The 24637-nt window shown below is 44.5% G+C and overlaps 1 protein-coding gene across 13 annotated transcripts in view; it reads left to right on the top strand.

Annotated features, from left to right (window-relative positions):
- Nucleotides 1-24637, top strand: part of ANK2 (ankyrin 2) — a 352274-nt gene that overhangs the window by 110991 nt on the left and 216646 nt on the right. For 3 of the 13 annotated variants that reach the window (XM_083833345.1, XM_083833339.1, XM_083833337.1), the window contains exon 1: nucleotides 4685-4846. The exons of 5 other annotated variants lie outside the window; for them this stretch is intronic. In XM_083833345.1, the coding sequence (XP_083689471.1) occupies nucleotides 4763-4846 (84 nt within the window). In that variant the 5' untranslated portion in view covers nucleotides 4685-4762. Of the gene's footprint in view, nucleotides 1-4677; nucleotides 4847-9147; nucleotides 12207-24637 lie in introns of those variants that run through there. 5 more of the 13 variants (XM_083833346.1, XM_083833343.1, XM_083833350.1 and 2 more) reach the window with 4 other exon arrangements.

Raw genomic sequence — 24637 nt, 5'->3', positions numbered from 1 at the left:
AAGGAGTAGAGAGCCAAATAAGTGATTAAAAAAAATTAAACAAAACAAACAAAAAATCCCACCGTATATAAATGCATGCACACTTTTTCTTTACATATGCAAGTTGTTGATGGTATATCAAACTCAAACCTGTATTTTTCACAATTTGGAAATATTCTTCTTTTGAAGGACCCTTTGCTGTACTACCCATTTTTAATTCCCGCTGCTGTCCACAGCTGCTGGTGCTGAACAGCAAAGCAAGGAGCAAAAGGCAGCTTGGATTTTGTTTTGGTTTTCAAGCATGATTTATTAACAGAATGGAAGTGTACATCCAATATATTTCTTGGAAGATGGCTTTGTATTTCTTGGCTCTGAGACTATGACTTACTAGCCTGAAAAGGTTCATTACCAGGTCAATCATAGCGGTGTAACATTAATTCAGATTAAAGAAAGATGGCTTTGTCACACATTTTAGATGCAAAGTGTGAAACATTACAGTATTTTTTCAATGCAGCTTAATAGTTTAATGGAAAAGCATGGCACATGTCAAAGCTGAAACCTCCATAGGCTGGAGAAATGTGCTTATTAGGAGATGTAGTCAGAATTACTAGAAACACTGTCCCACATCTTTGATCTCTGTGCCTTATTTACTAATTAATTCATTTATTTTTATTATTGCTATGGTATACGAAAACAATTGGGGTATTTTTGTGAGTTATAGTTTGGGTTAGCAACTCAGCTTTTCCTCTTGTAAGGATTGTTGTTCTTTTCCTCTTCCCTGGTCCCATCCTCATCTAGTCATAAGGAAAAAAGAAGACTGTATCCAGCATTTAGCTTGAGGTAATAAGCATCTGGAATGGCAGGTCCCTGCTCAGGTCCTCTAGAGGGGCCCTGTCATATGGATTCTTGGCAGGCCAGTCACCTCAGGCCTTTGTGGCAAGTTCCTCTTGTGCTGTCTGTTGCTGTGTCCTCAGTCAGGCTTGGGCAGTCGAGGGTTTGTGGCCGTACAGTTTGGTAACTGTCATCAGTAGTCATCAACAACTAAGTGATTCAACCACTGGCAGCCTATTATAGTTTTGTTTCCATGCTGATGACTACGGAAAATAAAATTGATATGAGCTGACCCGTTTACAAGATCTTTTCCTTGTTCCACCCCTTTGGTCTCTGTTAGGTAGTGAATTCTTTTTTACCAAGGAGCATGCAGAATTGCTTAAAGAAGTGAGGTCGCATCCACTTTACTTTAAACAAAACAATAGGGATTTTCTGTGGTCTCTAAATCAGGTTCTGTATATTAAAAGCCATCGGATAAGCATGGTCATCGTGTTACTGGGAGAGATTTTCATGTTTAAAAAGCAGTGGTCGGCTGGTTTGGGTGAAGCCAACAATGGAATTGCCCTTGTCTTTATTAGAGCCAGGATCTTGCTCAGAATTTTGACACAGAGAAACTGTAGGGGAAAACAAACAAACAAACAAAAAGTGCCTGTGAAGTTAAAAAGGAATAATTTGACAATCTGTTGAACCAGAGTAGATTTTTCTTCCTTGATCTCTGTTTTTTCTTGCTTGCACTTTTGTATCTCTACTATTGATTCTGTTTGTGCTGTGTTTGTTGAGGAGGATACAAACAGGGAATAATTATACAACAGTGCAAAAAAAATGTTTAGTTCATTGATGTGTTACTTAATTTCATAACAAAAATAATTTAAAACATCATTTGCTCAGACTTTCTGGTATAATTAAATCAATGCAAACTTTCTCTTTTCTATTACAGTTTGGTTTGCTGGTAAGCCATAGATTTTTTTCCACCCACCTCTGATTTGTTCTTTTGTTCTTCTCTTATCAGCATGGGAAAAGTGGGAGCTGATGGTTCAGCCGAAAGTAACCAGCAGAGCCCCCCTGTAGTGGCGAGTCAATAAAATCCCAGATGATCCATCCATGACAGACTGTTCAATATATACAGAGTACTTACTGCACATGGTATTCAGAGGTTTTTTTTTTTTATAGTGCTAAACGTGGAAGCATGTCTTCTGTAGTCCCTCCAATCATGTATTCAAACACACTGATAAGACACCCCCCCAAACCTTCAGTTTCCAAAATGTGGAACGTGGAAATGTGAAATATGGAAGTGTACTGGCTTGCTGACAATTTTTTTTTTGGGGTGTGTGTGTGTAGGGGGTAAGTATAGATAGTATAGCTAGCAGAGATGCAGAATTTGAAGCAAGATCAAGGTACAGAGAGAAGTCGTCATTTACCTAGAATTTTCTAATTTTTGTGGTTGTTTTAATGGTGGGATTTTAGACATCTTAAATTTAATGTCTGCTGTTGTTGATATAATAATCCTTATAAGGCCAGATCTATTATTTTTTTTTAATTGTGGAAGTACCTGGGAATGCTGTCATAAGGAAACATCGTGGAAAAAAAATGATTTTCTGCTAGGAATACGTGGCTTCCATGATAGAAAAAGGGGTAGCCAGTGAGGGCATGGGAGCATGGGCGTTCCCGAGTGAGTTGTAGGGTGGCAGTGGTGGCAGCAGCAGCGCTCCCCGTGCAGTGCCATGGAGCTGGGTGCAGTCTGGTGTCATCTGCCAGCAGCCCCGAAGATGGCATTCTGCTTTGGCTTGGACCAAAGGGGAATGGGAGCGAGGGTCCTATGTCTGGTAAGTGCCCAGATGAAGCTCAGCAAGGAAGCCTTTCCAACTGACTGCACTTACCAGATTAACGGGATTCATTTAATACTGCTGCTGTTACCCCTACTGTGCGACAAGAAGCTTCTGGCGGGGCTTGGGCCAGCGCCTTGCTGAAGAACTTTGTGGGAGTTGCCTCTCACTTTTGGTGCACAGTTTCTTGTTGGTTCCGTAAAGCAAATCGAAGCAAGGGTGTAGTCCTTCATCAGAGTTGTACGAAGGGAGTTAATTGTATGTTGTTACGGTTGTTCACTAGAATGGGATCCAAATTTTGGGTGGATTAAGGCACCTCAGCTAGCCACCTAGACTTAGCTGGAATGAATGTGGGCCTTAGAACAACTTAGCCGGCCTAATTAGCATTTCCACGCACTAATCTGATCATCTAGACCCTTGTTTATGGGAACTGCCCCATCGTAAATTACTAGCTAGGGATACTGCACTGGCTCTGTGGGTTGATAGGTATGGGCTGAAGATAGGATATCCCTTCTACAAAATGCTGAGGGGTACACAGGTATGTGGTTGCAGCCTGGGGTTCAAAATTGCTTACTGTGCAGTGTCTGACCCCATATTAGAAGTTTGATAACATGTATGTATTTTTTCAGCTAATAGATTTTGCTTTGTGAACAAAATGCAATCCACACACTACAATAATTTTTCCAGTTGCTTTAAATTAGGAAGAATGCCTTCAGCAGCCTTGAATTTCTAGGGCCTACCTGGATGTTCGGCGTTTCTTTGGGACAGGTACCTGAGCTTGTGTTATTAGACCTATTGCCAGTTAGTGCCCTCCCCTTTCACTGCAGAACCGCGTTTCCCATAGGTGTGTGCCCCATTTCTGGGGCTGTGAGAAATGAGGAGTGCTGGTGTGCTGCTACTTAGCAAGAGCTTTTGGTTTCTTTGACCACACCTAAAACTGTGCTGCCAAATTCGGGTGCCTGGGATCTGGGGACAGGAGCTAAGGGCAGTTCAGGTCAGTAAGGATGGTGTCCCTCCGTGAATTTGTACGTGTGGTGCTAGCTCTGTAGCTCTCGTTAGCAAGTATCTGATACACGTGTCACAAGGCGCTTCGCCAGGTTTTGGTCTGTGGGTGCTGTCACGCTGTACACTTGGTTTCATGGGGAGTGGTGTGGTGGTGTTCAGAAACAAACACAACAAAAAAAGAGGTGAGGAAGGTGTTGTTTCACTGTAGACAGTTACTGGCTGTTTAATAGGAGGGGGCCGACTTCTGTGTGCAGTCCAGCTTTCTACCTCAGAACTGCTGCGTTCCCTCAGTATTTTTACCCTAGCATGGGCTGAAGTGAGGATGGAGTATGCAGGACTAGAAAACCTCCCTGGTGTACTGAAACTCTTGAAACCGTGTCTTTCTCCCATCGCCTGTGCCAGCCCATGCTTGGCACTGCCTGCCTGTGGTCGTGCTGCCCTCCCTGCCTCCCGTGGGTGACTTCCCCGAGCCTTCCTCCACCCCTCTGTCAGGAAAGCCTGCTCCTTTTCCTGGGTGTCGCACGGTCCTCTTGCCTTATCCTTCAAGACTGAAATGGGTATATAGATGAAGACGTAGTAGCGAGACCCATGCTTTAGGGGCTGAGGGGACACGCCTTGGATTTGTTGGAGACCAAACCACAACACACATCGCCACCCACTTCAGCAACCCGCCCTGCATCAAGGCTCGCTTCGCGGGGGGAATAAACGAGCGCTACCACGGACTGTGAGGGGTTCAGTTTTGTAGGGGAAGAAGGGTGGCGGAGGGGCTGAACTGGCGCAAGATCTGACTAAAATGGGGAAGGGGTGGTGGCCTGGTGCCTTAAACAACGACACTGCGGCGCTGAGCCCCTCAGCACCCCGGGCCGCGCTGGCCGCCCCTCATAGCGGGTCCCTCCCTTCGCGCCTCGCCGCCGCCTGTCCCCGCGGCCGACCGCCGCCCTTCTCCCGGAGCCCCCCCGGCAGAGCAGCGCCCTGCCTGCCCCCCTTCCCTCCCTCTTCGTCCCTCCCCTTCCCTCCGCCCCCTCCCTCCGTCGCCGTCCCCGCTCCGCCCCGCGGGTGCCGCCCCCGGCGGCGGGAGGTGCCCATGGCCCGGCGGCGGCGGTCCCGCAGAGCCGGGCGCCAACATGAGCGACGAGGCGCTGCGCCGGGGCGACGGCAGCGACAGGGGCGAGGGCGGCGGCAGCCAGCGGAGAAGGCGGCCCAAGAAGGTAGCGGGAGGCTCCCCCTGCCCCTCGTCCCCCCCGGCGGGGTTTGTGAGGGGGGGAGCTCGGAAAGGCGCGGCTTTTGGGGTCGGGCTGCCGGAGAAGGTGGGGAGGTGCCGGGCTCTTCGGGGTCTGGTGGCGTCAGGGGAGCAAGGTGGGGGCACCTGTTGCTTGCAGCGCTCTGTTGGAAGTGGGCGCTGAGGGAGAGCTCGTTTAGCTCCCGTCTCCCCTGGAAGAGGGCTGTGGTTCTGCATAATCCTGAAATATACTGCTTTATGAGTCCCCCCCCCCCAGTCTCTAATCGGAGCGGGTACAACGCGAGTTACCCCGCTGCATGCAGGTGAGGAATTGCTCCGATGCAAGGAAGGATCCAGCCCACGCAAAGATCGTTCTCTGATTAATTCTCCGACCCTTCGTGGGGTATAGGATTTGTGTTTTAGCCAGCGTTGTACATGAGCAAGATAAATCCCTGCAAACGGGGAGCACGTAGAGAGCTGGAAGGAGATGCTCGTTCAGAGACTTCTCCAAGGGTTTTGAGCTGGTGATGAAGAAATGCTTTTTGGCGATAGATGACCCTGTCAGGCCTCATTTCCCCACAGAGGGAAGGTTCTCTGTGTGTCACTGTAAGCACCCGAGATAATCCAGTCTAAGCAAGAAGCTGAACAAAACCTGCCTCACCCCACCCCATTGTGCTTGGAGTATTGCCTGGATCTCCACACAGTGGGGGATTTTATATCGCATCCTGCCTGTACGTGTGAGCGTGACAGAGGCGGAGGGAACGCCTGCTTCGTCTCACCTCCGAACGTGAGGGCAGAATTGGAAAGGGTGGTTTGTGCGAGTCCACCTGAAGAGGCAAAAATCAAGCAATTGGGTGTGTATCTAGTGCTTTCACATGACTGGGAGCAGTCTCTTTAGCAGGGAGGTTTTGAAGCTCTGAGAAATCAAAGTGGGTGTTTCCATCTCCTTTTTTTAATCCACACGTACGGGGTTTCTTGTTTTGCCATTGTTTTCTAAATAAAGCGGCCAAGAGCCTTTCAAGGTTGAAACACAAGTGTATGCTACTCTGCTGCCAAACGGTGCTTAGAAAGCATCTCTGGTACAGAGCCTGCGTATTCAGGGTCTTCCAACAGCTGATGCATCCATTTTTCAAAAAATGTAACCAATGCTTTTGTGTCTGCAAGGTATCTTTTATGACTGGAAAATGTTAATTGGTCATTTTCAATTGACAAGCGTAAAACAAACAAAAAACCGTAATCACTCAGTTTGGATGCAATAGATGTTAGTGCTTCAGGTCTGGTAAAGGCTTAGGTCTGCTGAAGTTTTGCCCTTATTGCCTTTATGAAGAAATACCTTTCCAGACTTGAACGTTCATTTTTGGATTTTAGGAATAACTTTCTTAAAGCTACAAATTGATATATATAATTTTTTAATAAGGAAGAGACATCCTGGAATAGCCAAGGGTGTGAGAATTCCGGATGGAAGTTGTTTGTCTGAATCAGAAAACACGCATTTGAACTCAGTTCTGTTACACGTTGACTAGGTGGGCACAGTTTCTAGAGCAGAGATGAAAGTGCCACGTGCACGAGCTCCAAAATCAAAAGTAACGTAGCCTGTTTTCAGGTCCTGAACTACTTTAGCTGAACGGAGCTGCATTGCACCATCCAACGTGCCCTCTATCTGTTCTGTGGAAGTTGATCCCTTTTGTGTAGATAGTTAAATATTAATTGAGCCAGATGAGTTTGATCTATGTATTGGGAGAGGTGGAGGGAAGCGCATCTCAGATACAGGATCCAGTTGGGTCATCTTCTATTCCAAGAGAGCGTCTGAGCTGGGAAGTGGTGTAGGGTTTTCTCCAATTCACAGCAGTGCTCCAGGTTTGTTCTATATTTGCACACTTTAAAATGAAGTGGCTTCAATATCACCCTAATAAAGAATAGGAAAAACTGAACAGTTGAAATTTTCATAAAATGGAGAGATTAACGACCCACCAAAAATAAATTTATTCTGTTTGGAGGTGCTTGTGAGCAGAGTCAGTGGGCTGCCCTGATAGGTTTGTGCCTCCAGCTGTAGGGTTAAGATCCGATTTTCCTGTGGTACTTCTCCTTCACGTTACACCTGGAATATCGTGAACTTCGTTCCTAGGAAAAATCATGTTAAATTTCTATCCTCATCCAGTTCTAGTGTCAGAGAGTATAAGACTTATTCTGCTGGAGGTGAGAGTGAACAGGGACTGCCTTGTTCTGTCGCTGGTGTAACTGAGCGGAAACCCAGCGGGAGCAGTGCTTGGTGTGTGTCGGTCCTGTCCTTGTAGCTGGTGTACCGCTTGTTCTGAAGAGCAGCATAACAAGTGAATGTGAATTTATGCTGCGTCAGGTTTTTGAGACCTCCTGTGTCTCGCTGAGCATGTTGTGCGGTGTCCAGGTGTCCCAGAACCCTCCCAAGGATGGTTTTTCCTATTACAGAATGCTTCAGATGAAAAACCACCACAACAGAAATCAAAAAGCCTACTGGTTATCACGTAGAAAACAAAGCATATTCCTACTATCTGTTACCAGAAGCACTGATGGCAAAGGGGCTTCCTGAAACCACAGGTTCTTACTGCGCTGATCATAAAGCACACGCCATTGAGAGACTGATGCAAAAATAATTCATCTCAGCTTATTAAAGAATTTCCCTTTTGTTATTTGTGTTGCTCAATAAGAGAAATTAAAAGCCTGGAGTCAGGCTCATGCTACTACGAAAGACTCGGAGGAAGTTGTAATGCTTCTTTTTAGGAAGATGTATGGAAGAAGTATGACTTCTCTTAACCCAAGCATCGTCTCCTATTTTAAATGCAGCTGCAGAAAATATTAAATTGGATGCATTAGGTGAGGTACTTTCACTGGAGAAATGGAGGGTGTATACCTGCTAATGGAATCATTACAATGTATAAGCTAATGCTTTTAATTAATTTCGATTACTTAAGACTATTAATTCTGCACATAAGGTAGTTGAGACCTAGTTTGGAATACACGCAGAATTTTGGTCACCGAGGCTTAAGAACGAGAATGGATACGCGTGCAGAGAGGGATTGCTGGGTGAGAGAGCCTCTCTTACGGAAAAACTAGAAGGGCTTGGCTTGTTTCGTGGGCTAGAGCAAAAGGCTGTCTGAGGGCAAAAGGAAATGAGGTTCTTCAGCAGCCTTCTGATAGGTATAATCAGGTAAAGAACCAAGAGAAACTTGATTAGTTATGAATGAGATGTGATTTCTCTAACAGAGCGCTGGACTGGATTCAACTTAAGGAGGTTCCTTTCATTCCCTTGTTCCTCGGTTTTCACTTATGTCATTTGTGTTGCTGTAATGATATTACAAAGCAGTTTCATTGATGGCAAATGGGCTATTTAAGTCTTCTTAAATGTTTGTTTACCAGGTTATTTCTCTCCTCCAGCTACGGAATTTAGGAGAAAATTGAATGCCTCCAGAAGAACAATTTGAGCCAGTGTGTGTCTCTCCCTAAAATCAGCATGGAGGCTTCTGTACCAGCAGTCCCAGTCTGCTGGGTGGCATTGCCTCCAAATTGCCTTCATTTCACGCTTGCTAAGACCCTCTTGTCTTCCCTAGGTGCATCTATTTCCCTCACCATCTTGTTATTACTGGTGAGAGACAAATGGCTGTGGCCATGCTGCTCTTTGCTTCCCCGTTTGATGATCCCACTGAGATGAAACCAGACCAAGTCTTGTCTTCTAAGAGAGACCAAGTCCTCTAGTTTTAGAAGGATGAAGATTTTACTTCAGTTGGTACACAGTAAGCTGAACAGGCAGAAAGAGCTAATGAGGGAAAAACTGAATCTTATTAATTTTACTAGTACTGTGGCTTTTTTAAATCTAGAAGGTTTTATTCTTTTGGCTAAACCAGTTTTAGAGAGCTGCAACAGCCTTGCTTTCACTTGACTAACCCAATTTACATGAAAGTAAACAGAGAGAAATGGCTCTGGAAAGAAGAGAATAGAGGAAAAAAGTACAAAACCTCTTTCTAAGTCATGGAAGTAAGAGACGGATTTGTAAAAAAGATCGATGATTAAACCAGTTGTATTCCTAAAGATTTATGCTCCGATGCAACTCCACTGATGGTCTTACACTACTGTGGTCATGAGTTGCTTGTTCCCTTTACCTCTTCTTCCCATCACAAGGCTTCCAGTACATTTTGTGCTAGGTATGAGACTAACATCATAGCTGCAAATGCTTTTTTTGTTTTGTTTTGGTTTTTTTTTTGCTTTTGCTTTTTATTTTTCTCTCTGTCCTTCCCCGCCCGCTCCCTCCAGCTGTGGTTGCTATGAGAAATGGTAACAGAACAAGAGCACTGTGCCCGTACCTCACGAGGAGATAAAGCACCTTACCTCTCACTGGTTGCAGCAGAGCAGCCATCACTTTTGGTGATTGCATCAGCACCAGGCACCCTGTGTTTCTCTCGCGGCAGCCCCGTGGTGCCTGACACTCTGGGGAAATAATTTCCACTTACTGCAGCAGTGAGACAAAGGAAATAATGACGGGGGATACAGCTGAACATCTAGACTCCAGAATTTTGTGTTGTCATCATGGTTGTTTTTCTAGCATCCTAAGTGTGTAAGGCAGAGCAAACGACAGCAGCCACACCTGGCTTTTCTAGGTCTCATAGTGCAACAGGAGCACTCCAGGTATTCGTGTGCTCTGCCGTGCTGGTGGAATAAGCAACGAACACGCCTTAGAACTGACACAGGTACTTATAAGGTTACATTTATTCATGTCACACTTCAAAATTAACATATATGTGTTGCTCTTTGAAATGTTTGAAGTTATTTTTAAAGGAGTAATAAGCAACAAAGCGATGGAGATATTTTAGCAATTAGCAGATTTATGCAAACGCTACATTTCACAGATTAAATGCTGCGAAGCTGATAAGGAGGTAATCATCTGCCTGCTCGTGCACCTGGATAAAAGTGGTGAATTTTATACAGACCTGTGTGTAGAGTTGAGCCCGCATCCGCTTGATGCGCATTTTAGGCTTCCGATTTATCATTCACAGTTCTTGCTCATTTTCCCAAATGTTGGGCAAACAGCAGCTGAGTCAGAGAAACGAGTCCCTTGTTCCCCAGCCAGCTTCCCTTTCTCCCCGCAGGATGCCTGGGGCCGTCACGTATTGCACATATTGCATCGCGCTTGCGCATCTTGCAGCCCCGTCACGCATTCCTGCGGGCTGACCGTGACAGGCACCGAGCTGGGTTTTCGGGGGAGCCTGAAGCTCTGGGGACACCGAGCTCCAGGCTGGAGGCAGCCACGTGCTCTGCCTCCACTTGTACTGCAGCGTGCGAATGGTGGAAGAGCGTCTGGGAGGAGGATTTTGGCAGCAGGATAAGGTGCTAAGAAGGCCCGGTGCTTCTAAATGCATCCGTAGTGAGCGTTTGGTCTTTCAGAGATGGTTTGGTTGGGTTTTTAGGTCTTAACCTGTTCAGCAGCTGACTCGAGCAGCTGTCCAGGGATACGGAGGCAGCCTCTCTTACCTGCTGGGAGAGGCCACGTCTCATGCAGCTGTGTCCCCCTGCCTCCCCAGGCACGCCTGCTGACGCTTCAGATGGCATTTCTGGCTAGGGAGACTTTCCACTACACGAATTGCCGCTGACATACACAGCACGTAGATATCTGGGCTAGACATGGGGAGCCCTGGAGCTCTGAAGACCAAGGAACAGAGGGAGGCCAAGAAAATAATAAGACGGCTGGGGCCATCTCTTGCATCCTCATTAACTTGCAGGAATTAATTATTACAGAGGCTTTCCTCACTGATTAAGTGGGTTTCTTTTGTCTTGGTGACAGAAATTGCTGACCTGAAAGTCTGAACTTGCTGTTATTATTCCTGCACTGTACAGAAATAATGCAGTATTTCCCCACTTCATTTTCAGTAGAAATTTGTTGTTATCGTTCTGTGTGATTCTGATCCTAGATTGGTTGCGTTTTCCCACTTATTTTCCCCTTGGTTTCATTGTGCTCTGGCACCAAACAGGGTGTGGGGAGAGTAGACAGGGATGGACCAGTGTTTAAGGCTCCCTCAGAACAGCTTATGAACTTGCGTGAGTGATGCAGTGAGTTGCTTCAGGTCCCACTTGTGTAAACAACATGTAGTTGAACATACGTGTAATTCATTTCCAAATTCACCTTTCTCTTTTTGTAAGTGAGATGTTGGAGGACACGAATGCAGTGTTCCACCTTGGCCGTGTAAAGAAAAAGGCAGTGTATCCTTACAGGCACTGTAAGTCAGGTACGTGGGCATTGATGGGTCTTCCCCAAACCTTCCCGAAATAAAAATTCATGAGCACAGAGCAATTCAGGGAGGGAAGGTAGATGCCTACCAGCATCATCTCATCTAAGCTGTGGCTGCATCCAGCCAGCTTGCCGTTGGGTTACACGCAGGTAAGCAATTTGTAACCTGCTTGTATTTCCCCTCAGTGTGGCTCAAACACAAAGAAACATTTAGTCCATGAACGAAGTGCTCTCTGGAGAGCAGGATCGGCTTTGAAGGAAATGATAGAGTAAATTGCAGTAATTGCAGCTTGAAATGGTTTTCTAGGTTAAACAGCATATAGGTTTCTGCCATAGGCTAAGTATTTCGGAAGCACTTGGTTGCTTTTGTTTGTTTCATCCAGTCTCGGGTAGCATGGGTTTGTAGTACGGTATAGTGCTGGATCTGAGCGGAGTATATGGATTTGAAGAGGCACCAGGAAAGCACAGATTCCTGCAACAATTTAGGTTCGCAATAAACTAAATCTGCTAAAAACGTGACAATTTGTTCCACTACTTGGCTTTTTTATAAGGTGTTGTTTGAAGTATTTGTTGACGTAGCTGAGGCAGTGAAAAACATCAGCGATAGTTGTGAAATACACAAATGAAATCTGATGTTTATAAAAAATTGCTTTTTTTTTTCCCCCATAGAAAATATGATTCTGAACCTTGTTTGTAACTTAAATTAAAAGCGACGCAGCTTTCCTGCAACCAAAGGGCTCTGCAAGTCCCTCATTTTTAAACGTTTTAAACATCTAGTACATCTGGCAGCTTTCAACATCAGAGAGCAGATGTCAGCGTGCAAATGTCAAGAGACAGTGGCACTTATTCATCACGCAAACCATTGTAACCGTGATCCGGCTGTCCTGGTAGACGCAGCGATCCAACCAAGGAATGAATAGGCTGAAACATCAGGAGAAGTGGGTTGTGTGTATGTCTGTGTGTGCGCGCTGTTATGCTGTATCTCAGCCTGTTGGTGTGTGTTTTTGGCTGGGCTTGGGCCACCGACTCGGCTGGACGTCGGCGTGGGCTCGTGGAAAGCTGCCAGCTGTCATCAGCAGCGCTCTGGTGTCCGCTGGTGCGTACCTACGGAGCAGGGCAGGGCTCGTGTGGGGGAACAGAGGCGCTGGGTGGGTGCAGCTTTTCCCGTGGATCTGTGATTCGCGCTCTTTGCCCCGAAACGCCGAAGAAAGGCGCTTTATGAGCTGGCGTTTCCATGTGCGCTTCCCCTCCTTGGCTCGCGCTGGTGACTGCAGGGCTCTGAGAAACGAGTGGAAGGGATGAGAGATGGGAAACGCCGCCTGTTCCTGTCCTAAAGGGTGCTGCCCTGCTAAAGACGTGCTGCTCGGGTTCGAGATCCTGGCCTCCCCTTTGGTCCTGGGAGCTGCCGACAGTGGGGTGGTTTACGCGAAATAAAACACTGAGCAGGTGAAGCGTGGAGCTGAGCCCTACGGTTCCCCTGGGGAGAGAAGGTGCAAGAGTCCCGCCTTGCACGCGTGGTCCCTGCCCACCAAACACAGCTTTTGTTGCTGCGTTTAGTTTTAATTAACCGCTTGTAATGGTGCGGAAGGTGTTTGCCAGGGGTGCTCCAGCGCTTAGGGCTTGCAACCGCCGTGATTGTGTTTGGAGGGAGAAGCGTGGGGGGCTTCTGGTTAATGACATCGGCTGCTGTGTGCTCCTGCACGCCTCTCTGCCTCCTGGCCGGCAGCGGGACTGCTCTTTTCGCAGCAACGTAAGCAACAGAAGCAGCAGGCAGCGCCTTCGTTTGGGGAACAGCTGCCACAAGCTCATTACGCCCTAATGCACGCTTCAGGATGCGGGGTTGTTCCTTTGCCGTGTAAGCTTAGGAGCACGAGCCATTTGAAATACAGCTGACAGCAATTAGGACGGTGATGTTCAACACGCCTTTCCTGGAGATCATTGTTAGGAAACAATTGCTACACACCTCTGAGCAGGAATAATGCAGGCTGGCTCACATTTGTACAGCTCTTACATGAATGATATCCCATTTTTTTTTTTTGGTAAATGAATGAAAAAAAATCCTATCACTGGAAACCTCATCTGCATAATTTGGTTTCATCTGAATGGAAACCAAATATGTTTAATTAAAAAACAGAATAATCACTAAATGAAAGCAGAAACGTAATTAACGAGTCACCTTTTTAACTGCTGTAGTCAAAGTGACGAAGATAACGGTTGCAAAACAGTCGAGTCTGAGTGAGTTGGTGAAGCATTATTTTGGGTGTCCATGCAGGACACCAAAGCTGATGGATCATTCACATGGGTAAGCACCCTTTAGGCTGGGACTTTTGAAATTGGTGGGGCTATGGTTTATTTTCTCTGGTCTCTTTTGAAGGCTGAGGCCACGGGCGTGAGAAGCAGCATCAGCTGGCACTGCCCCTTCCTGTGAACCAGGTTAAGAAACTGGGTTTGAAAGTTAAGTGCGAAAGTGAGGTGTGTTAGGTTTCATTTACAACACCGTATCATTCGATGTACTCCATCCTTCCTACGGAAACGCCTGGCAAGCCTTCCTCCTTAATGCTTCCTTTCACAAAACTCAGCGTGAGTACCGGAGTCGCGTGGGATCTCGCCAGGGTGTTCACAGTGCGTGACCTTCCTGCTTTCTGACACCCCTCATGCGTCGGAGCAGAAGGTGAGGGAGCATCCCTGGGCATTTTTTTTTACAGTTCTCTTTGCTCTCCATGCCCTGGACTTTTCACCCAAGGGCGTGCTGAGCCTTGAGTCTTTTCTCGGAGGTCACACAAAGTATTCAGGAACTGTTTCAGGGTGATTTTAACAGTAGTATCTTAAGATGTGTCCTGGAAAGCAGACTCCTCTCTTAGCTGTGTTCAGAAAAAAAACCGTAAGTCATGTTTTGCTGTGTGAGTCAAGGCTTGTTGATGTTAATGGAGGGATTTCCATTGACTTCAGTAATTTTCAAAGGCTGCCTTTTAATGGCTTTGAGCTTCAGCCCATCAGGAATAAGCTGAATCTTTCCTTGTTTACCCTTGATGTTTATGGCATTTAGCTACATTAACAGCTGAATTAGGGCTAATTTTCAATATGCTTAGAGTTTGGATTAGATAAATTCCGGGGCAAAGTCTTTAATCCTTCTCCGGAACATTTTTCCTTGTTACTTAGTAGAATTATCTGGATGGCTTTATTGCAATAGCAATAACAACCATTAGCATATACTGATGTTTGTGGGAAACACATAATACCATCAGTCCATTTCCCAGCTTCTACCATAAAATTCAGCAAACCGATACCTGTAGAAGCATACGGATACCTATCTAACTGAATTGTACCGATTTGGCCTTAAAACAGACAAGCAGTGCTCAGCTGTGACCTAACTGAACCCCAGCTGTCAGGATTGAATAAGTTCATCACATACAGCCTTGAAGCGGTGCAATGTATGGGTGGATTATTTGTGCCAGGTGGTATTAAAACAATTTCTTTTGGGGGGAGTTCATTTTGTTTATTTATTTTTCTGATTTTTAAAAATAGTAAATGAAACAGCTACTCTAACATCTTTGCATCAATTCTTTTGTGTTTTGCTTTATGTCATTGCTGAGACCCAGGATTGTATTTCCCCCGCTTTAATCCATAGTGAAGCGTGCCTCAGTGCTCCATCATGTGTGGCACTGAAATATTGTGTCCTTTTTTTTTAAGACTTAATTAGACTTACAAGATACAGCGCTAGCAGAATTTCACTGAGAGTTGCTGGACCTCCAGTAAGAAGAAAGCTGGATTTAGACACGAGCACGGGCGTTGATTAGCTGAGCCATTAGTTTGCTAGGAATGTACTTCCAGGTGTGTTGCAGGTGATGCTGTCTGCAGTGCTCTGCGTGCCCAGCCCGGTGTTGTGCAAGGGAATGAACTTCGGAAGAGAAGGAGAGGGGAAATCGTCTTACTCAGAGGTCTTTAAAACTAGCATCACCTCCCCCTTCTGTAACCTTCAGTTTTGTTTCCCTGCAAGCTTTCCAGTGTTGCTGGAAATAAGGACATGTGTTCGGAAAATCAGGCCGAGTGATTTTGTTTCCAAAATGTGAGCTGCGGTGCCTGTTTATTGTGCCTGAACCTGATAATCCTGACGCTGTCCCGTTCGGTCAGACGAAGCCCCTGACCCGTAACTGGTGTAGTGTTGCTGGGTAGAGGAGTTTTTTTCTCACGGTCAGAGTGTGACTACTGAAACCCTTCATCGGAGTTTTTGGAGCACAGATATTGCAGTCTTTAGGGTGGTCTAAAACGTGGTGCATGAGTGTAGTGCGGGAAGGGCATGTTCATGGTGGGAAGCGCTTGATGAAACAGCTTCACTTATCACAGAGATTTTATTTAAGACAGACAACGAGTGTCTCTCCTTACAGGAGTAATGCCCAGGAAGGGATGTGGATGATGCCTTCTGGTGCTTGTGCTAGCTAGGGATGGGACTTGGGTTTTATTGTAGCTCTGACGTGTGTTCCTGTGATCGGTGTCCAGAACTGCGACTGCTGGCACCCTCCCAGCTGGGCACAGCGCGGACAGGCTCTGCAGCCCCACCAGCACCAAGGTTCGGATGCAGAATTGCCAAAAAAACACCGGGTGGGAAAACCCTTACAAAATAACAGCAGGAGTTGTGTGGGGCAGGGGTATCCTCTGTGGTTGTAAGGAATGAAAAACTCCTAGGTTTTATCCTGGAGAGGATGCTGCCATTTGTGAAGTTTGCTTGTATGTCGAAGCTTGGTCAACAGACCTTGCTTTCAGAGTAGCAGAGAGACCGTACACTCAGTGTCTCTCTCAACACCTTAGCAGGAAATGTTGAAGTATGATCCCTTCCCTCTTTGAAATCTCTTTTCTAGAAGTATTGCTTTTTGTTGGATCTCATAACTAAATATTTGTCCTGTTACTCATATGTTTTGCTGAACAAAATTTTAAAATATCATTTTAAATTACAAAACATTTCAGAATGGAAGTGAAAGAAACATACTTTTTTCTCATTGATCTCATTTAGCCTCTTGTTTTAATTGACATAAATGTTTGGTCTGGCTGCAACGAGGTTCTAATGAACGCTAAAGACCTTCGTCCACTCCATCCATTCAGCTTGTCACTCCATGCAGGGCTCAGTGAATTGTTTTTCTTAGGTCGCTAAATGCCTTCAGTGTATCTGTCCACATGAATTAAGAAATATTTCTTTAGTGGTTCTGAATGAAGAAATGTTTCTGTAGCCTCTGGGAATTTGCTAACTGTAGAGGTTTCACAATTGGATTGCTGGGACGTAACATGATTTCAGTGAAATGAAATGGAGAGCCACAGGAGAAAAAAATATGGGAAAGGTTTTTAGGAAAATAACTTGAAATCCAGAAAGGAAAAGTCTTGGAAGGGATTCACATTTTGCTTCTAAAAATAACGTGTTTTTCATCAGCAGCTCTCTGTTCTTTGGACATCGTTTTGAAAATACGATTCATTCTCCCTCTGCCTTCACCTCTTCTCTTGATGTTCTTTAAGAAATATGCCTAAAATCTCCATCTGCCTTGGCCAGGCTGCCAGCGAAGTATTTAATTGTGAATTTATTCAAGCTGTTGTCCTTGTTCCCCTGTGCAGGTGCAGTGCCACCTTGCAGCACGCGTAGCAGCAGGCAGTGGTGGTCCAGGCCACCAAGATGAGCGGGCAGCAGCTCCACCGCCCAGCAGCAGCTTCCCCATCACCTTCCGTGCATGTTCCAGTAGGAGAGGTCCCCTTCCCCTCCTCTCCAGAGTCTCTTGTAACGAGACCTGTGTTCAGCGTTAATTTCAAGTGTAAAATCGGCCATAATGTTTAGATGCTATGCCTGATTGTTCTTTAGTGATTTTGCTATGTACAGAAACAGCATGAAAGCCATTAGCAATATTAAGTCGCTCCGTTTGTGTAATGGACGTGTCTCTGGCAACACTGCAGTGTTAATTTCCTCTTAAAACAAGATGTGGGCGCTCTTCCTTTTTGCAATGGCTTTATTAACAGGGGGGGAAGAGCCAAGGAGACAGAACAGCGTGATGGCTTTTGTTCCTTAAAGTTTTACTCCTCTCAGTCTGTAACATCAGGGATTGATCTAATACGATGCTGGGCACTTGCTTTCCCACTGAGAATACTAAGCTGTGGATTGGTTTTCAAACATCTTTCAGGATAAGGGCTTAATTATCCGCGTCACTATTGGCATGCACATCAACTATTTATAAAATGCAGGGAGCTTCCAGCCAGGGAACGAAGGAGTTCTTGGGTTACATGGACATGAGCAAATACAGCATGAAAAATGTATGTGTGGTTTCCCTCACCTTTTCAGGGCTTCAGATTTAACCTGTTGTGCAGGACAAATTGCAGAGCTCTCACAGCTGCTAGGGCAGTGCCTCAAGTTACAAATATTTCAAAGAGATCTCTTTTATCACCCTAAGAGTTAGTGTAAATGGGACAGAGTAAAGTTGCAGACTGTCACAGGTGAGACCACCTTTCTTATTCAGTGATGTGCTATCACAGGGATTGCTGATGAGTAGCTTTCCATCTGTAACTTTCTACCTAATAATCAGAATTTATGTTCTTTTTCAATTATATGTATTAAAAAATTCTGATTTTGTTTTAGACTATAAGGAATAAATATTTAAGTATCTTTTTTTTAAGTGAATTTCCAGAAGACTTTAGAGCTGGGAACTCAAAGCTCTTGTTTCCTTCTGGCAGTTGGTAACTGAGGTGGAGCAGGAGCCTTGTGTGAGTTGACCTCCTGGTCTGGAAATCAAAACTCCCAAGACTGCACTCAGCCCAAAGAGAGTACCCTGAAGCTAGGAACCGTAGGAATCTGGGCTGCACAACAGCCACAGGAGATGGGTAGGAAACGAGCAAGATTTGCCATGGTTTGACTAGAAATGAATGTGATGAAACTTCCCTGATGGGGAAATTCCCAACCATCTCTGCCTACAGCCCCTTTGACGGTATATACTGGTAAAGCATTGTATTTATCTCTTCATGTTCAGTCTTATCATTTTTGCCAAGTCTGTGTCAGTGTTGCTATCTTGGCGATACAGACGTGGCTGAAACAGAGATACCAGTGAGGTGCATTTGAAGGGAGCCTAACAGATAAAGCTGAACCAGAAGACTGATGACTTCCTCAGAGTTAGATTTTTTTTGAAATAAGTTCATTTTGACAGTAGAAATAGAAAACCTGCTGATATCTGCAGGATTGAGAAGGGTGGAACACAGAAGGAAGTGAATAATAATCCTCAAGAGATGTTACAGGAGAGGGATGAAAGGTACTCGTATAAAACATCAGATCGTGCAGTTATGACCTAATAAAATTTTCTCCTGTGGTCTTGGTTCTTAATGCTTTGGAAGTCAAAGGCAACAGGGACCTGAACGTGACAGTTGACTGCAGGATACAGAGCCACAAATCTGGTAAGGAAGCAATCCTGTGGTATTATCAAGTATAGTCCTTTGAGTAGAGATGGTGAATGTCAATGCTACAGTACAAAACACCAGTGACATATCATCTATAATAATATGCAAAATTTGATAAAACCAAGCTTTACAAAGATGATTGCAAATTGAAACAGGACAGGAGAGGCCACAGAGGAGACTTGGAAAAAGTAGTTTGTTTTATAAGAGATGAAAACGTTGGCATGGATTATAAATGGATATAAATTTTTCCGTTTAATAAATTTAGGCCTGAAGTTATACTATTTGTAACCATTTGAGTAACTAGGTTTTGAAGCCACCATCTGCTAGCAGAGCAAAGAGAGGCAAGTAAGTTGGCTGATTTAGCATGGATTTAAATAAACTTATGGCTAGGATTAGACAGTGTGTTGCCTGCAATAGCAGGAGGCTGGACTTGAAGACCAAAGATACCGTGTGCATGCCAACTCAGAGATCTACCCGGAACAAATAGAGCAGAGCACAGATCTCCCTGACTAGAAGACCTGTGTTTTTTATTGCTGGGGCCATGAGCAGCTGTAGTAGGTGAGAGAGTGCTTGTTTTTTGTATCGGGAGACCTAATTCTTTCAAGTCTGTTGGGTCTGGATAGCATCAAAAGGAAATGTCGTTATGCTAGGTCAACCACTTGAGATAAAAGGCCTTAATCCATGTCATAACCCAATGCAGTTGAGGTCTTTTTCCTTTTCTACGTGTGCTGATATTTTTGCTTGACAGGATATACTTGACCTTTAGTTGTTGCTGTTGTTGCTCTTTTCCTTCAATGGTCTGCAAGAAATACTTCAAGAGATTTTTTTATTTCCAATCTGGGTGTCAGGGTTGCCTGTATTTTTTTTTTTCCAAAGGACTTCTTATTTTGAGATATGCTAGTAGTGTTTGAAATACGTTCCTGTTGCACCAGTCATTTTCATGCACAACCACTCCCTAACATTCAGTCATGCATCTCCGCAAAAAGCCTCTTCGGATGTAGTTGAACAGCGTACTTCTTTTCTGTCACAGATTTGCAAAACCCAGTCTTTGTGGGCCCAAAAAATTAAGTCTTAATCACCACTATTGTATAATGTCTTGCTCTTTCCTTCCTTCCTTCCTTATGATGGAGACTCTTAGTCTTGCTATTGAGTTCTTCATTTGAATTTTGATATTCAGGAAGGGCAAACTGCAGTGAACTGAAGAAGCAAACAAAGCCAGGTTTATTTAGGTAGAGTCCTACACCCACGTACCCGCCAGGTACCTCACGGCTGCTGTGGCGTTGGCTCCCTTCTCTGCTGCTCTGTGCCTTCTGGGGCCAGGCCAGCTCCAGAAAATCTCTTGAGAAAAGGAGGATTTTATCAGTTTGTATGGATCCAAGTGCATGTTTTTTACATTCAATATTATATTTCAAGTTGTTGTTTGAGCTCACAGTATTTAGAGTAGTACTGCTTGCTGTTTCTCAAAATACCTTTCCCTTTCTGTTGAGAAGAGGTGGCCGTGTTTGGGGCAGATCTGCAGCTCATCTCCTCCACAATGAGCAATATCATTGCAGTAGTCGTGTTTTACCTGATGCTGTGCCGAACAGGGCAGATAGCTTTGAATTAATTCATACTGGTATTTTAAAAAAGAGGCTATAAAACAGCATGATACCGTATTTCTTTTGGTATTTAATGAGTAGATGGTTTCAAATGTAACCGATTCTCTCTCGGGGTCACAGGTTTTTCCATAATTCTGTATGGCAGCTGACAAGACGTTGACATATGACATTGACAAGACAATGACATATTTAAAAGATCCAAGAGAGTTTTCAGAAAAGTTTATATCCAGCTACATTTATTTAAACATTCCGTGGTAGTTCAATCAATACATATTTATGTATGCATGTCAGCCCAAAAATGGATTGTTAAAGTGTTGAAAATAGTAAGTAAAGCGTAACCTGCTAATCACACCATGTTTAAAGGATATCATGTCACCAAGTCATTTCTTAAACCCCTGGCTCATAGATTTAGGGTGAAAAAGCCCTCTCCAAAGAGTGTGAAGGGGTACAGCCATCGGTAGCTCTCTGATGAAGACCCGAGGTGCTTATGCAGGGGGAGCAGTGACATACGATGACATTACACACGGTCTCATTTAGCGTTCCCTGGACATTGCAGGACATTTTGTTTGCTAACTTGTGACAACTCCTGATGTGGACTGCTGTAGAATGGAAAATGTATTATTTCTCTCCTAATGCTTGTTTTATTGCTTGTGAAAAAAGGATAAAGTTTAGGGTGATAAATATTCAGTGTAAGACTATAACAACTGCTCTTCCTAGGAACTGGTAAATAAATCTCAGCAGTAGACACCAAAAATTTATACAGCCCATGGGATGACTTGCCTTTGTCAAGAAGGGCTGTCACCAAACTCAGTAAGAATCTTGCCTAAATAAAAAGAGTAACGGATCAGGTCTAAAATACCTAGGTATTAGCATATTAATGCATATTTGAAATCCAGACTAGACATTTTTGTAAAGCAACAAATTGGGTTTGTGGAATTTTAGACCATTGCCATGCAGCAGAATTGTCTCCTTCCCCAAATGTATTTCCAAATCTGGTGTCCTCACAAACCTAAGTTGGTAACGGGCTTTGGGAGGGCTTAACTAGAGAAGCTTGAGGAATATAAGAAAGGTAGAGTAACAGCATCCAAAAGGCAGCAGTTTAAAATATTTTTTTTGCAGAGATTAGTAAAAAAATATTAAAATAAAAAAACAACCAAGCAGCTCTGCTGAGAGCTGTTGTGCAAATGTCTTCTTCCTATGTATGACAAATAAGGGTGTTCAGTGCAGAAGGGAAAAACAGTAGCAAATTGCTGCTACGTGGTCGGAAAGGGCATTGGTGAGCTTTAAAATACAGACCCGTCTTGGCAATGTGGAAAACAGCACGTGAAAAGGTGCAACTCCAAGGGAAACCAATATCAACTTGCCTTTCGAAGAGGTAGTTAAGGTGAATAGAGAGCCGTCATTAAGCAGGGCTGGTATGAGAGAGGTGGAAACGCTTCGGAGAAGAGCAGTGATTGCAAAAGCTGTTATCTCATGGAAATTCGTATCTGAGCATGAAGGATTTATAATTACGGACAAGAAAGGTAAACAGGTTGACGATGGTCTAAATTGAATTGCTAGTCCAAAGCAGAGGAGGATGTTCAGTTCTTAAACGACTTTGCATGGTTCTGCTTGTGCAGCTGTTAGGATTCTATTGTCTCTGGGATTGCTGCGGACTCCTGTAGATGTTGTGTAGATCCTGGTCATTGAGTCTACAGAGCCCCAATTTTCAAAGGGGCGAAAGAAATCTGTCACGAAGGGCAGCAGAGAGGAGATTGCAAGAACAGGTACTTGTGTAAGCTTCTTGTTACTGGATTGTGCGTCTGACACCTTTCACCAGTATATGGCATGTAAAATGCACAGCGTTCCCGTCTGTTGATACGGGGACGGCAACAGGGCCAGGGGGCACCCCACCTTGCCCACAGGAGGTCCTGTGGATGTCGGCCCACAGTCCTGGCTGTGCTGCTCTCGTGCAGTTTAATGCTGCTCACAACATACTGCATGGCGTTGTGAAAATGCGGGCTTATTTTTTCTCAAATATTTGTTTTAAAAGAGAAAATAACGCAGGTAGGTTACTGCACAGCCACTGCCAGCGAGAGTTGGAAGATAACAATTCACAGTAGCGACCCACCATGCTGCTTCTGAGCAGTAAATATTTGAGCAAAATCTTTATGGAAAATCAAATAGTTTGGGTTGTTCTGGAGATGACAATTAGCCCTTGAAAGAAGCTGTTTCCCTATGACTGGGTGTGTGCTGCGGATAACTCTGTGGTGCATCAAGCCTACGGTGAACTTGCAGCCTGGCAAGCAAATAGCTTGCAAATGAATTTAATTACTTGCGACAAACTGCCATTCGCACAGGTTTTATGGAGCTCGGTCGGAGATGAAGATGCTCACCTTTGGTTGAGACAGCTGCTGCGAGCCCTGGCCAGGAGGAAATCCACCGTGCCAGGGCAGAGGCATGCGTGGGGAGGCCTTGTGGTTTGGTGTTGGTTTGGTCTTATTCCTTACAACGAATGCATTGGCAGCACATCAAAAAGCAGTTCTCTTGCCCACGCTGGGCCACCAAGCCTTTAAATCCTGCTCCTACGGCTCCTGCTGCAGCTGTTTTGCTGCTGCATCCCTGCGGGAAGTGCTGGGTCAGCCGGCTGCTGCCCCTCGCCCCGGGGCAGCTGGCGGAGGCATTTCGGCTTGCCAAGGAGCATACCTCTTTGCTGCGATTCGTGCGTGAACATTTATAATAAAAGCTACGTGGCTCACTGTGATGTTAGGTATTTTGGTAATGTGAACAGAATTCTGTGCTGGCAAGAAACAACCAATTTTGTGTCATTTGACTCAAGAATGATTTAAACCTCTTCATTTCAGACTGGGAACCCCACTATGTCACTAGGCTTTTGGAACAGTAACCCACTGCAAACTGGTGAACCCCAGCAGCAGAGGCACAGAGGGCATGACAAAGTAACCGGAATGTGAATGAAGTGATCATCAGTTTGCACACTGCAAGGCAAAAGCCACTTTTGGTACCAGATGGTGCCCAAACTCACCTAACAGAAAATGGTAGTTGGTATGTGAAAGGTGCCAGCCCTCGTTTTGCAATCCATGCAATAAATACAGAACTTTTAATGGTCTGGCTGGAAATAAAGGGGAAAAAGAACCAGAAATATTAACTTTAACTTCAGCTTTTGTCATAGCTGTGATAATTTCTGTGTTGTATGTTAATTTTATTAAAACAAGTTTCCAAATCAAAGGCAAGTCGTCATAACCGAGAGACGCACTGGAATTAGCATATCTACAGCACACTTAGAATTTGTATTCCTCTGAATATTTTCGGCTCTGAATATTTTCAGAGAAAGGCTTTTCACGTAAAACTAGGTAATGCTCTTGAAGAGATAAATGGGGTTAGAAGATGTGTGTGTTCTGTATTTGCGTTGGAAATATAAATTAAAATTAATAGATTATTGCATAAATGCTGCCAATTTGAGCAGAAGAATAGATGAGATCTGTGTCTTGGGGGTAGAGTGTCAGTGTAGAGCTGTATTTCTGTATCATCCACACTGGCATAGAGACAGAAAAACTCCACCGAGATTGGTAGAGTTATTGCTTTGTGTGCTTGTTTTAAAGAAACTTTTTTATTTCCTAATTTTGCCTGGTTCTGAGTCTTGAAACTAAGCCAGCAATAGAGAAGTAGCTAAGATATATGTATATATAAGGAAGCTCTTAGGAATAACCCTACTGACTCAGGTTTTTGGTTTAGCCCAGGAAAATCCTCTGTTGTAGGATGTTTGTCAAGAAGAAAAGGCCCTTGGCAGGCTGCAGAAAGCTTCCAGTCCTCAAGGTGTGTAACTGTGGCATCTCTGGTGAATTTATTGATCCTATCCCATTTTTTTTTTAATATACTCTGTTTTATATCTGCAGCTTGGGCACTAGCTCCTGGGAACAACAACTGTTTTTTTTTTTTTTTAAAAAAAAACAACTTTCCTTTTGAAATATTTTAACTATCAGGTTGTTTAGTATTGCTGAACAGGCTAACCTGCTAAAGAAGCATGTTGATTTTTTCTGTTCTGTATTTGACTGGACTTTTGAACTTTGATGTTACTAGATAACAGGCCTTTCTGTAGCTAATACAGGTTTATTACCTTTCAAGTGATTTGGGTGAATAGTATAACCCTCTATTTTTCATATGCCAGAAGCTCAGACCTTACCTCTGAAGGTTCAGGACTTCTGCAGGTGGAAGGTCCCTTCAGTCCAGCGTCCTGTCTCCAGCATTCGCCTGTTGGAGAAGCATTGTAAAGAACACTTTTCTCTAGACTACTAGCAAACAGCCTTGGTTTTGCAATTTTCTCTCTTTATTCCACTTTAGTTTGCTTATGAGGGTCCATCTGAAAGGCCTTAGTAATATAAAACAACCCGCCAGGATTGATTTGTTTGACTTAATTAGTTCTTAACAGATTGATATTGGCTATTCCTTCCGATCATCGCTCTCTTTGTGTACTCCACCATTACTGAAGTCCTCTGGGCGATGCTCTGAAGGTTAC

The sequence above is a fragment of the Anser anser genome (assembly GCF_964211835.1).
Source record: "Anser anser genome assembly, chromosome: 4".
In the NCBI taxonomy this organism is placed as follows: Eukaryota; Metazoa; Chordata; class Aves; order Anseriformes; family Anatidae; genus Anser; species Anser anser.
Note: the sequence above shows the minus strand (reverse complement) of the source record. Positions and strands in the feature narration are given on the sequence as shown.